At 39.3% G+C, this 14158-nt stretch overlaps 1 protein-coding gene across 1 annotated transcript; it reads left to right on the plus strand.

The window, feature by feature from the left end:
- Nucleotides 1-71: 71 nt before the first annotated feature.
- On the plus strand, nucleotides 72-11507 carry MEIKIN (meiotic kinetochore factor). Its single transcript, XM_031055187.1, has 14 exons — nucleotides 72-117; nucleotides 1411-1498; nucleotides 1721-1796; nucleotides 2788-2848; nucleotides 3800-3940; nucleotides 4364-4483; nucleotides 4745-4784; nucleotides 6011-6072; nucleotides 6860-6954; nucleotides 7300-7473; nucleotides 7818-7898; nucleotides 8377-8532; nucleotides 8820-8943; nucleotides 10282-11507. Exons 1-14 carry the CDS (start codon nucleotides 72-74, stop codon nucleotides 10326-10328), a joined length of 1311 nt encoding a protein of 436 aa, XP_030911047.1. The 3' UTR covers nucleotides 10329-11507.
- Nucleotides 11508-14158: the final 2651 nt, after the last annotated feature.

The raw sequence follows: 14158 nt of genomic DNA on the forward strand, positions 1-14158 counted from the left end.
GGGGGGAAAAGGACGCTGTGCTGTGCTTTTTGTGTGGTGTATTCTCTTGGGTAAAGATGCTGGGCAGGGTAATGCGGTCAAGATTTTTACCAGCAGCGTCCTCGGTGGCCCCCAAAGGTTTGTTCTCACACGCGTGCCCAGCGCAGCGGGTCCTGTGTGAGGCTGGGAGGTGATTTCTTGTTATCCATGTCCCTCACCGCTTGGAGAAAGCATACTGCTCTTCTGGAAACAGGAGTGTTAATTCTATTTTAGCTGCTAGTTAGCAATAGGAAGGATTTTTCCTTTTGTGGAGTGCCTCCCCTCCGTTTAATCGATTTGGAAGGGAGCATTGAGAAATGGCAAGACAAAAGCCTTGCTTACCTTTGAGAGAATATTTTAAGAAGTCGTTGCTTCTTGAAGTCGTTTGCTTCTTGAAGTCAAGACTTGCTTGAAGTCGTTACTCAGAAGGAGCTGCCTCGTTGTTGAACACAGTGCAGCAGATACCAAGCTAAGCATTTGAGACCTGTTAAGAAAAAAGTTCAAGGGAAGGGATGGGAATCAAGTGAAGCCTGACAGACTATGGGGAACACCAGCTTGGGATGTCTTGATCTTGGGCTGATCTTGGTAATTTAAAAGTCAAGCTTTGCTGTGAGAGGGTACAAGAGCTTTGCCTTGTTCCTGCTCTGTTGGCTCCTGTTCTTGTATGTATTTAGTGCTCCTGTGCACAATACTGCGTTCAAACAGCTGCCTGGAGGTCTTCCATATGCTTGAAAAAAAATAACTACGGAAAAGGTTGACTCCTGTCCATGTATCATCCTGTCCTGAATTCCCAGGAAGCTTCAGCCGATGGGCTCTGTGTGACCCTGGGGAAATGCAGTGACTCAGACCCAGGTTTTAGTGTGGGGATGGATGCTCCTTTGCAGTCATAAAAGTGTAGCTCTAGAAAGTTTGATTGTTTCTAGCTCTTAGATAATGAAAGCAAAGCACAAAGCTAAATGACTCATAAAATTAGTTTTAGGATAAGAAAATGTGTCTGAATTTTGCTGGTTACTGATTGTGTTGTTAATGCCTTTTGGGATTATATACAGTGAGGACCAGTTTATGTAGAAATCCTTGATACTCCTAATAAACACCATTTAAAACTGATTTGTACTAAAACTACTTTGAGTCAAGGTAAAGGTTGCTTCCAAGGTGGTGGGGTTTCTTCCTTTTAATCAACAGGTTTCTAAAACATGAGAAGTATTTCTTTAAGTCTGCTTTTTGTTTAGTCTTGATATACTGCTGAAAAAAGCAAATTCAGATTTTAGATTGTTTGTGATAATAGGGTCAGAAAGTGTTATGAGTGTAGAAAGTGGGAACAGCTTAATTAGAAATAATAATCTAAATTCTAATGTTGAAATTATTGTTACTGAACTAAATATTTATCTCTAGGCCTGAAGAAAAAGTTCAGTGGGAAAAACTTACCAAAGATTAAAGAAAATGTTGAATATACTGAAGAGAGCTCTTCATGCAACGAAAGGTCAGCTAGAACTCATTCAAACACACCGTTGTTAAGACTTGCTAGTAAATTACATTGTTTTTTCTTGTGAGATGGCAATTGGAGGAATGCAGTCTGAATTTTCAGTGCACTGGTGTTTGTCAGATTATTTACTGACACCCCATAAAGACATTTTGGAGTTGTTGCTTTTGTCTAAAGCAGTGTAGCTCTGTGATTGAACTTGGTTCTGTTCTTCAACTGCAGCAATCAAGTGACAGGCAGCGAAACGATAGACTTCAAGATAAAAGAGGAACCAGAAGAAAGCAGTGTACCACTGAAGGTGAGAATGCTGTCTTGCTTTTTATCTACTAATTATGGAGGATAAATCAGAGAAATGTGACACATTAAATTCTTCTTCTATTCAGGTAAAATTTCCTATGAGTTATGTCTGTGTGAGCCCAGACATTTTTCAGGCTGAATTTGGTCCTGTATTTTGGATTACATTTTCTGTGTCTTTGGCCAGAATAAAAGTTGTTGGAGCTACTGGTAGCATGAGAAAACATCAATACTAATTATCTTGGACGAGGCAAGGCTGTAGGAATTGTGTTGTGTGGAAGAGATCTCAGTAGATTGTGGTTGCAGAGAATTGCTCACTTCTAGGTCAGGCACAGACCTTTGACACATCACTGATGCTCTTTCTTGTGTTATTAAAATTGGAAAAGTGATTGGAGGTGATGGTGCAGAAGTGTTACAGGGCAGTTAATACTGCAGTGGCAAGAGAATAGTGAACCAGGTGAGTTTGAACTGAAATCTGCTGCAGCAAAGGGCACAGGCGATACTGGTATAAAACTATTTTTCTTTAAAATGTTAGCTCTTCTGTAGAGTCTGCCTATTTAGGTTTTCTACAAAATGCCTAGTTTTGTAGAATCTACTGCCTACACATTGTAGATGTTTGTATTTACAGAAATGGTGTAGGATTCGGAAAGTGAGGACTTGGTGTCTGAAAAAAAATAAAATCAAAGGACAGTGAAGTTCATTACCTCTGTTGTGCCTGAGTTCAGTTCATGTCAGTATGCCTTCAATGGCAGTCTCACCCAGCAAAGATTGCAGGATCAAGTGGTAGGATATTTGTCATGAATTTTAGAGCTATAAGTTTGCAGATTTGTTAATGAAAAATCCTACAACAAATTACACTGTGAATAGTAGGCTTAAGTGGTGAAGTACCAGACAGTGAGTTTTCTCAGCATCTGCTAATGTAGGATGATATTTAAATGCCTTTCTTTGTCTACATTCAGTTTTCTCAGCTTGTTTGTATTGGTCTTTTATTTCAGGATTCCAAACTAATCAACTTCGAAAATAAAGGAAGTTTAAAAAATGCTGAAGTGACTTCAAGTGAGTATAATGGCTATAGATTATATTATTAAATATATTTGATATTGATAATAAACTAAATGTAAAATTCCTGATATAATTTTATTTTTATAAAGGTACTGGTCATGTACTGTGCTGTTGTTGTACTGGTTCTTGTAGGGGGATACAGTATGGGTAAATGAAGGTAGTATAGAATGTAATCTTATCCCCTAAAGAGTTGCAGCTGAACCAATTACTAAAAATTAGGAACAGGCCTGATGATAACAGGCCACACCTGTAGCCCATAAGAACATTATTATAAAAGAGTGGATTGGTGGGAACTGCAGTCAGATGGCTACTGCAAGGATTAGGGAGAGTCAGTGCTTAGAGGAGTTGCCTACGAGAAACGTCGAGGAGGTACAAAACTCTGGTGGTATGGAATCCTTGCACTGTAATGATAATAGAACTCTTGCTATATAAGACAACAGGTTCTGACTGTGTGATATTAGGAAGTGAAGGTTCTGATACCACTGGCTGGACTTCTGCCTCTTACTGCAGCCTGTGGCTGGACTCATGTGAATTGGTTCTGGCAGCACAGACAGACCCACAGCACCTGAGACAGTCTTGAGCCCAGCCTGCTGCAAACCACATGATCTTGGTTTTATCATTGACACAACTAGCTGTGGACATGAGTTCTTCAGTTTACTCAAACCTGCATTTCTAAAAACTTGTGATGTATTTAAGATTTGCCTTACTAGAGGCTCTATTCTTCAGGTATGTCTTGTGATCCTTGGGCAATGAAGGTATCTTCTCTTGGCTTGTGGTAGTATATGCTAATAAACAAAGGATGCCCTTTAACTGTGTTACGACTTATTATATGATGAGTGATAATATTTAGCTCATTACAGGAATGAAATGGAGATAAGAAAATCTTGAAGGTTTGTACAAGATAGATATTTTTTTTTTAGCTGCATTTTTTGTCTCCTTCTCTAGGTACAGAAATTACTCTTCCCACAGGTGTTTCCACCTTTCTCATAGAGTGTTTAGATGAAGATTCAGCTGCAGATTATAGCGCTGCTAGTGACAGCCTGAAAACTTACTCATCCCCTGAAACATTCAGAGATGATGATTTGGGTGAGACTATTGGGTGACTTTTTTCGGTTTTATTTCATGTAGAAAATGTGGGGAGACTTTCTATAACAGAAGGACTAGGGGTCTCCCTTGCTGTGACTCACCAGGTCACATCTTTGCTATAAACCTGTGCTTAACATGGAATCAGTGTATCTGTCCTCTAATCTGGTCCTTATGTAATTTGAATCCTACTTTAAATCTAAAGTATTCACTATTGACACAAGCTGTTTATTGGGAATGACCCACAAATGTGTCTTCAGTCAAATTCCTTCCAAACTTTTCTGCAATTGTTTGAGCCAAGACAGTGCTTTAATTTTGCTTTTTAGTTCCTGTCCTGCGATTGTGATCACTTTCAGTTTGATCACAAATTTAATAACTCAATGAATTTCAGCATAAGAAATCTGCACTTATATTTTTTATGTCCAGAAAGATGCAATTTTTACTCTGTGGACCTTGGCAAGTACAAGAACTCTACTCTCCTGGACTCCAGCAAAGCGGTGACCATTGATAAGATACCACAGATGTCAAATCTTTCAGCAATATTAGGTAATTCTTTTCTACAATACTTCAGGATATAAACATAAACAAATTTCACTCTGGTTGAGGAACCTGTATAAAATGTGTAATGATCATTTTATGAAAGGTCTGTTAGCATAATGGAGAGCAGCTCCCTGCTAGTGGTTTGTGTTTGCTTCTAAAATTGTGCTTTATGAGTGAGTTTGCACTAAAAAATTGTCTGGTCTAAGCTAGCATAGCTTTTTCATTTAAAGTCTAGCTTTCATGTTTTGGGTTTTTTTTTGTTTTTAGAACCTGTACCAGAGGATTTTCCAGACCGATGCACTAAAAGGTAATCACTACAGCAGACTGATGCACCTAAATGTTCAGACTTTTCTCTTTTGAGAAGTACTTAAAAGAAAGGCCAGTACAAATAAGCCTTTGCTCATGCAGACACTTCTGTGGAGTTTCAGCTACCTGTGTCCTTACTAACTGATATTGGTGGAATTTGAAACTGATCAGGGAAGAGTTTGCCTTACAGATTTCTAGTTTGGCCTTGCAGCTCTAGGGAAGTCAAAGCAAGAGAACTCAATGAAGGATTTTATGGAAGGAGATGGCATTTATGTGCAAAATCCCTAAATAAGTTGCTTTTATCCAATTGCACTAATTCTGTCGGATTTCATTCAGTCACAGCAAGAGGGGTGTGCTCAGGTGGTCTGGCCAGGCTTGTCTGTGCAGTAGAGTTTGAAGGGTACCATTTTTGCCTCTATATATTTTACCTGCTGTCAAGTCTTCGTTAAGTCTGACATTCTGTGCTTGCCCAGAGAAAAATCAGTTTTTGGGCAGGTCTGTTATGTTCTTTAGGAATCATCAGGTTACATGGGGAGCAGCCTTTGCTTTGGAATCCTTCTGACTTTATTCTATAATCTTGGGCCAGGTTGCTGCCTGTTGATAGGATTTCCTTACTCAGAATGTGTGTGTGGGCTGTGCTGGCACCCTGTTGACACCCTCCTGTTGTTGGGTGCTGGGTTTTCTCTGACAATTTGTCTGTGGTGAGGTTTTAGCACAGGGAAGGGTCTTCTATACTCGGCTTTGTCACAGAGCTGCCTTCAAGTCCTGACATAAAAACCTGAGGAACACGAGTGTTTTTCTGGGAACAGCATCATTTCTTTTAACTCCTGTGCTTCTCCTTCCAGTCTTATATGCAGACATTTTAATTCATAACATGTCTCTTACTGTTACAGATCTCCACACAATTGATTCTGAATTTTCTTGAGAACCTAATTTCCCCTGCATCCTCCTTAAATGTGTTCTGTCCTAGAATGCTGAAGTGCTGAGTATTTAGTGAATCTTCTGTGGGTCTTGAATTGCAACACTCCTCAGGATAGATATGTGACTTGATAAACTATCAAATAACTGTAAAGGGTGATCAAGCAACTTCTTAACAATATTTTTTAAAATAAGATTTATCCTGTTTCACTCAACCTATACTTTCCCAGGATTTTCTTATTAATAGGTTTTTTTTTTATGTTAACATTTATTCAGAATAGTTGTTCTTTTCTTTTTCTCCTCTTCTAGGAAGAGACCATCAAGTTGCTATAACAGTTCTTCAGCATTAAGCATTTCAGCTACGCTGGCAGGTAAAATATGACCTGAAGCAGTTGTACTAGCTGTGAGAACAGAGTATTCTACCCAAACTTAAATGGTTGCACAGTATCTAAACCAGGCTTCTACTGTGCCATTTGTCTTCCAGCACAGACTAAACTTGGTTGTGTCTAGAAGGGAAAGTGTAAATTGAAAAATTGCCCCAGCAAGTAAGACTTGGTTCTAATTAATGTGTTAGGAGAAGAAAGCAAAAACAACCAACCAACTGAAGTCTCAGACCCTGCATTTTTCCATTTAATCAGCCATGATGCTCAGTGAAAATTGACATTTCTTATTTACCTTACCCAGGAGCACAACTGTTTGTGTCATGCTCTTTACTTGAGCTTATTTCATGTCAGCTTCACAAATACATTGAGTCCCTGATGTAACTGCAGTTCTGATCTGTGACCAATACAATTCTGTCTGCAGCCCAGGTACCACATAATTCCCCCCTGCCTAGTTTGGAGTGTAATAGCATCAGAAGTTACCACTGGTAAAGACTGCTGTGATCATGCAGGTCTCTGGTCCCACACTATTTACCCAGCTGTAAATAGCCAAGTAAACATTTTAATAAGCAGCCTTGTGTACAGAATGGGAGAGGAGTAAAGTAGTCCTGATGGTGGGGAGAAGGAGATGAGGATTATATTGGAGGGAAAAATTGTGTTTGCAGGAGTGGCTTTAGAATTATTCCTCTTTGGAAACCATCCTGTAAGACATGGGGTGGAGAGTAGCTGTAGTAGTCTTTGTCTCAAAGTTAATTAATGTGTTGGAAATCTGTCACAGGAAAAAAACTCTGTAAAATAACAGCTGCAAGAGAGAGAACTCCAGACCTAAAAAGTGGTATGCGCTGTTCTTCACCATTAGGACCGGAAAGCAAGGTGAAAGATTCTTAATAAATCAGCAAGGTTGTAGCACAAATTACTTCCTCCTTGTATGGGTGGAAAACTCCACCTAGAGGAACAAGAGTTCCTGCTGCATTTGTAAAGTGGTGTTTGCAGCCAGGGCAGAGTGAAGATGTAGCTTGCCTCTCCCTCTGGAGAGAGCAATAATAATGATATCCCCAGGCTCACTGCTTTTCAGACTGGCTGTGTCAGTGGTATTGAAATGGGTTGTGTAGAGCTTCACTATGACAGGGGGACTCTTTTTAGTGGCTATACCATGCTTTTTTACCAGGCTATAGAAATTCCCTTTGTAACACAAAATGTAATTGTTTTACTATTTAGTATGATACTCGAACAGCTAAAGCCAAAAGGCTGAAGAAAAAAGAAAGCCGTTTTAATCCCTTTGAAGAAGGTTCATCATCGTTTAGGCAGCTTGATGCCCCAGAAAACACATCAGCCCGATCAAAGGGGTTGACAGCAGAAGTCCTGCCAACCAAACCCACAGATGCTGTGGTGGTAAGTGTTCCCATTGTGCCCCACTGATTAACACTGGCATGGAATGGAAATGGGAGTTGTGAATCTTGACTGAAATTACAATTAAGTAGAAGTGGCAGGAAGTGCCACATCTGAAATGTCCGAGCTGCAGTACACTAATTTGTAGATTCTTTGTCTTAATTTTGGAGAGCATAAGACCAAAAAATAATGCTGAATGACAGGAATTCAGTACTTACATCTGAAGAACTAGTAGTAATTCTAAATGGAGTTCTTAAAGTATTGCATACTAGGAGAATACTGTAAGAGTAATAATAAACAGCAAAGACTTTGAAACTGATACTGAGTTCTTCTCTGTTTTTGTTCAGCAAATGACTTCCACCATGCTAATCATGGAGGAAAATAAAGTCCTAAAAAATCCTGGTAATGCTCAGCCTCTAGAGCTAAATGTGAGTGTCTGATTTTTTTTTTTTGAATGATTAAAACCAAAGAAATCATTCCTTGTGGCACATTCCATTTTTACCTGTATATATGTTACACTGCAAATTGCACAACAAACTGATAATTCTGGACACTTAAAAGCCCAAACAACCCAAGCTAGGAATTTGTTTTGCATTTTTTACAAATGTAATATAAAATCAGCACTAGTATCCTTACTTGCGTAAACTCTTTGATTCAAAATTGATATTTAAATGCCTGCTTGAATTCTTTGGCTGTACAGGTAGTACAGTCTCTTCACAATTGAGCTAGTGCATACTAGATTAATAACTAGAGAACATCAGGGTCTTGGTGAATCCCTAAATAATTTTTATTTAACTAATAGAATATCTTCTGCATGAGACAACAAGCATTAGCCAATCTGAATTCTTTTCTGTTCTTTAACTGGGCAGTTATTCCTGTATATTTTGTATTTTGATGGAACTGTAGCTTAGCCTGTCGCCGGTGTGTAAAGCCTCACCTGGGGAAGACCTGTTCCTGAATACCACAGGTCCATTTATTAACTCAGAAGAAATTGTTCCTGCATCTCTGAGCTCAGAAAAAGAAATGATTCCTCAAAGTCCAGGAGAAAAGAATATTTTAAAGGTTCTGATTTTATTGCACTTCTTAAATCCAGTTTTGTCATGCTAATTTCTACTGTACTGTATATTTAATCCTTACAATATCAAAACTGCTGGAGAGAATGTTTAAAGCTTTGAAGCTTTCTAGCACCCTTTCCAATAGCATGTTGAGTATACACAAGCAGTCTTAAATGTTTCCTAGTAACATGCCTTGAAATCTGAATGTAATCTCTAGTTTCCCTAGAAGAAAGCTAAAAGAACATTTCTTCAGTGGGAATAGTTGTGTGAATGAAATGTCATTAATCTTTCCAGCCTCAGTGTGACAGACGCGAGATCTGCTCCATCGTTAGAATGTCACCAGACCCGAGACCTTCCTGGCTGCAGCAAGTTCCAGTTAACTCCAAAAAGTTCTGCCATCCCAAAGGACTGCCTGAAGGTAAAGGGGTATAGACTTGGTTCTATACTTCTGGATATATAGCACATATTGTACATATATACTGGGCAGGTGCTAACTGGTTACTTGAGTGTTTAAAGGTTGTTGGGCTTTTTCTTAAAGTCTGAATATTTGGAAAAATCACAAGGCTAAAAAGAGGGAAAGATGCAGAAAACTTCAACTCTCTGGCTTAATAGTGTTCTTGTGCAACAGCACTTTATTAAAATTGTATTAATGTTTTCTCCTGCAAGGATCTTTAACATAGGAATTAATACAGTCATAGGCAGAATTAAGGCCTTACTATTATTCTGTGCATTATTTCTAGGGTGAGTAAGCCTGAGTTGAACTTTGGTATTCGCCACCACCCCTCCACCAAAGTAGTTGAAGTTATCAGAAATGTTTTTCTTCAAAAATTACCAGTTTCTCATAAGGTTTCTGTTCTTTTTTTCCTGTAACCCTTAACATAGGGAAAGCTCCTTTATTCACTTCCTTGGGTTTTGTTGAACAAAAATGAGAACTGTGAAATAAAATGTATCATCACTTAACCCAGAGGTAAAAGCCTCTCCCTTTCCCATCCCTGATGAAGTTTCTTGGTGTACCACTGGATGGCACGTGTCTTCCAAAGTTTAAAGTAGTTCTCCAAGTTTCTTGCAAGTTGTGTGTCATTTATTCTGTTTTAATTCAATACTGCCACACTTTATACTGCTTAATGTGGCAGCTTTCAAAAATACTGAATACACAAAAATTTTCGTTTGCACTCTCTTAGGTCCAAATGTCTTCCTACTTTATTACCAGTTACATGCAGCACCTAGAGTGCAGGGAAGTGCTTGTAAGTGTGTGTGTATGTATTAATTATGTATTAATTAATGACACTCATCTGACGCTTCTGTACAGATCAAAGAACTGGGATTGTGCTAGGTCATGTGCCCAGGCAAGTTGTGGCAATACAGAACACAGGTTGTACTTGGTGGGCAAGTGAATCAGAAATCAGCAAGTAGTGTTGTCAGAACAAAAGTTTAGTTTTCTTACTCCTTTTCTAGAGGGTCCTGGTATCAGGAATTAGATTCCACTGTGGTGGGGGATTTATGCTGGTTGTTTTATTCTCTGCTCAAGGAGTCTTTCAGATGACGCTGGTTTCCATTAGGAATGTACACATACTGAAAAGTATTGTCCTCTTCTCACTGGTAAATGAGACCTGCAAGATCCAGATTCTTCCAGACAAATGCTAGCACTGGATATATCTAGTGAACATCTGAACAGCTGGTCAGATCATTGAGCTTTCTTTTACATGTGAGAATGTGCCACTTTATTGATGATTATGTATTACTTTTTTTTCCCCAGATTCTATAACGAGTACCAAAAATTGGATCTACTGTAAACGGAGATGAGATTTTTGGCTCTCAACAGGAGTTAACAGAAGAAATAACCGTCTTGCTGCTGTGACAGGGTGGTAAAACAGAACTCCTAACTAGCAAATAATGGTTGTATGTTGTTTGACATTTAGTATTACATGTTTCAGTAAGCTAGTAAATACTGAAATACTTTATATTAAATTATTTTGTACAGCAGCTAGATCCTGTTCTGGGCATTATTCTGTAAGGATTCCATAAAGATGATTCTTCAGTTTGTTAGATTTTTAAAAAGTTTGACTGAAGAACAGCAGACCAAATGCCTTTTAATAGAATTACTTTTGGCTCTCTCTCTGCCAAGATTTCTAGTTTTCTCTAGCAGCATTAGTATCTAAAGATGGGACCTCTGTTTAAGTGTTAACATTGACTGTGAAGGTAACTGCATGTTCTGGGAGTGGCCATGAAAGCATTCATGTACTCTTGGAGACCCAGAAGTCAATAGTATGCCACCTTTAAACTCCTTAAATGCTTAGGTCTGCAGAACTTTGGAGGTACAGGACTGTGAGTTCTGCTGTAATTTGATTTCTGAACATGACTACAGGTCATCTTCACCCCATCATCTCTGAGAATTGGCTCTTAATGATCAGCACTGTCACTATTCTGAGCACATCCACTGCCCAGACACTGCCATCTCAGAGTTCTCCCTGCTTCATCTCAGGTATTTTGTAATATCTCATCTCTGTCATTGTTCCTTCTAGTGGCTTCAGACTTAAAGTAAATGCCTTACATGAACACAATGGTGGGAAAAAACCCTTTTATAGCTGAACAGTTTGAAGAGATGGATATTGACATTCTGGATTTTCAGGTTACTGCTCACACTGTGTCCACATAAGTCAAATTCCCAGTGCTTCCAGTTCAGGTTGTGGATTGTTAATTCATAAATGTTGTTCTTAATGTGCTGAATGTCTTGAAAAACACTGTCAAAACCATTTTTTTCCACTTGAATTCATTGCACATTAAAGTAATTTGGGGCCCTACAGTGTTCTCATTACAATATCCTTTACTCAGACTTTCTCTGGACAAAAAGGAAGTTTTTCAATGTTACAAAATGCTAGTATGGCTTTCAAAAGTCTGAGTTTGTTTCTCAGTGTTATCACCGTGGAAAATAGTTCTGTATTTCCTAAAAGAGCATTAAAAGAAGACGTACAAAATCCACAACTGTAGTTTGATTGCATTTGAAAATACCTGTAGAAGTTCAAACCTTGATCTTTTCCCCATTGCTCTGGGGTAGAAGGAAGTGCAAATAATTGCTGCTGGATTAGTCTGTGAACAAGTATTATATAAACATTCTAAATGGCTCAAGGTTAAAAATTATGCCATTAAGCTATTTTTCTTTTAAGCATTAATAGAACGAGTTCTGCCAATAACTCCTTGGAGTCCTGTCGGGTATGCTTTTAATTATCAATATCCTTGTTCTTGCAAATACTAAATCACTAGTAATTATGGAAGAATCTAGAGCCCCTAGGAGACAGAGGTGAGCTCCCTGATGTAGCTTTAAGCAAAAATGAAAGTTACATATTTAGTAAGTTTACCTGAATAATCATCATAATGCTTATGATGATTATTCAAGTCAAGGATGATCAAAATAAAGATATGTTTATTGTAAGGGTATTGTGGAAGTCATAGGAAAAAACACTTATTTTGTCCCAGGCCATTTCGTAGTGTTACACAAAGAGACTAATACCGGCAGACTAATTGAAAAGTACAAGAGAGGAAAACATGGTCTGTAAGTGTGGAATTGGCTGTAGCAGCCTGAATATTGCTGAGGTTTGTCTTTGTTTTTCTTGATGTGATGAGGCTGTATAGGAGGACAGTAATATCATTAACCACAATCTCTTGTCCTTCCCTTCAGTTATGAGAGCACTGCTTATCATCTTTTGTCTGACTCTTAGAGAAAGTGTAATTAATTACCAGGCTAGCTCTTTGCCCCGGGGAAGGAAATTCATTTTGAGGCTGCAACAATCCCTACTCTTGTTCTGCTGTTCTCAAAGGAAAGGCATTTTCCCATAGTTTGGTTTTCAGCTGAAAAATTACTACATAAAATTTCATTCAGAGTGGAAACTGGCTCTTCCATATTGGTAGATAAAGGTTATGGGTCATGGCCTGTTAATGGGTAGGACTGAGGAGGTTATTTGTGCAGTGATTCAGGAGAAGAATCTGTTCAGTGTCACCAGGGCTGCTCTGTCACATCCCAGACATGATGAAGTCTTAATGGCTTGAATGGAATTGCTTCCAGCGAGTCAGTCCATGCAAGAACTCTGATAAGCCTTTATCAGCAGGGATTGTGCATGGCAGATGCATGTTGGGTAAATGTATTGTACATAAATCTGTAAGAGGTTTTTCATTAACGCTGTTCAGTTATTCTTGTTATCTGAAGTGTGCTTTTAGAAGACTTTGACTCCAAGTACTCAGAGATGGTGGGAGATGTGTCTTGTACAGGAGCACTACAAGGGTACATGTACAGGTCAGTGGAGGGTAAAGCCTTACATGAAAATGGTTCTGGTTTGGTTCATAATCTTTAGACACAGAAGAGATGTCTGGGGCCCAGATCAAAATATGGTGAATGTACATGAGTTCACTTATATTCAAAGGGGCTCCATCAGCTTGAATTGCAATGCACTTGAACCTAGCTAAATCTTCATTGCTCTAAGTTGTGAAACTACTGAAAGCTGAGTTACATACCCTGGCCAAAATTCTATCATTTTGTTTGGTTCCCTGAGGACATTTTATCTTTGAGACTGTATTTATGGGCTCCTCTTGAAGCCAGAAGGCTTCTACATGGTGAAGGGATGTAACGATTGGTCATGTGTAAATGTGTGGCAGCCACCTGTGTCTTCCATACAGAACAAGGGGAAAAGATGCATCTAAACATTAATTCCTGTTTTATGTTAGAATTGTCTACAACTTGTGGTAGATGGAAAATGAAGTTCGTACAGATGGATGATTGTGAAGAATCATTCTATAGATACGTTACACACGTGCTAAATTATGCCTTAAAAATAATAACGCTTAATTTAATCTTACATCATACATTGTTTTAGTTTAATTTAGTTTAATTCTATTTTCCAGGGAAAGCAGATGAGTCAGTCAGTTTTGTCAGTCAGTTTTGTAATTTGTTTTGGAAACTTCCTAGCACGGTTGTATCTGAACAGTGAGACATTGAAGGAGACTGCTGTTACCAGTGTTTCTATTTCACTTAAGTATTACAAATAAAGAGTTTTGTAAAAAAGCATGGATCCTTTTGATTTTAAAAAACCTATCACACTTTTTTTTTTTTAATTTGTTTTGGAGTGAGTTGCTGGGCTTTTTATGTCCTAAACATTCTTTTGTGGATGGATGTTTTACTGTAATGATGGCTTCCTCTGCGTTCCACCTTCCCTGTAGGTTTTGAGCTGAGCTGTTCTGCTACAGCTGTGGGAGGGAGAATCGCTTCTTGTACCTGGAAGGAGAGCGGGAAGGAGCTGGGTTTTCGAGGTTTGGAGTAAAAGACGTCACCTTTCTCTGGTCCAGCCCTGCTGAGTCCCGAAGGCGCTGGGTACAGCCACGGGAAGGATCTGATGCCTCGATCGTGACCTCCTCTCGCCTTCCTGGGCCTCCTGCCTATAGCTTCCGTCCGAAGAAGGAAAACACAACAGCGGCGCGTTATCGCCGCCCCTGGGGCATTCCTCGGCCCTGCCCCGGCTGAGCCCCGCCGGGAGCGGCGCTTTTCCCGCACACGCTGCGGCCGGAGGAGCGTGAAAGGCCGAGGCCGGTGAAAGGGAGCAACTCCGAACTGCCCCAGGCTCGGCGGTTCCCGCGGGCTCTGCGGA

Source organism: Geospiza fortis, unplaced genomic scaffold (assembly GCF_000277835.1).
Source record: "Geospiza fortis unplaced genomic scaffold, GeoFor_1.0 scaffold55, whole genome shotgun sequence".
In the NCBI taxonomy this organism is placed as follows: Eukaryota; Metazoa; Chordata; class Aves; order Passeriformes; family Thraupidae; genus Geospiza; species Geospiza fortis.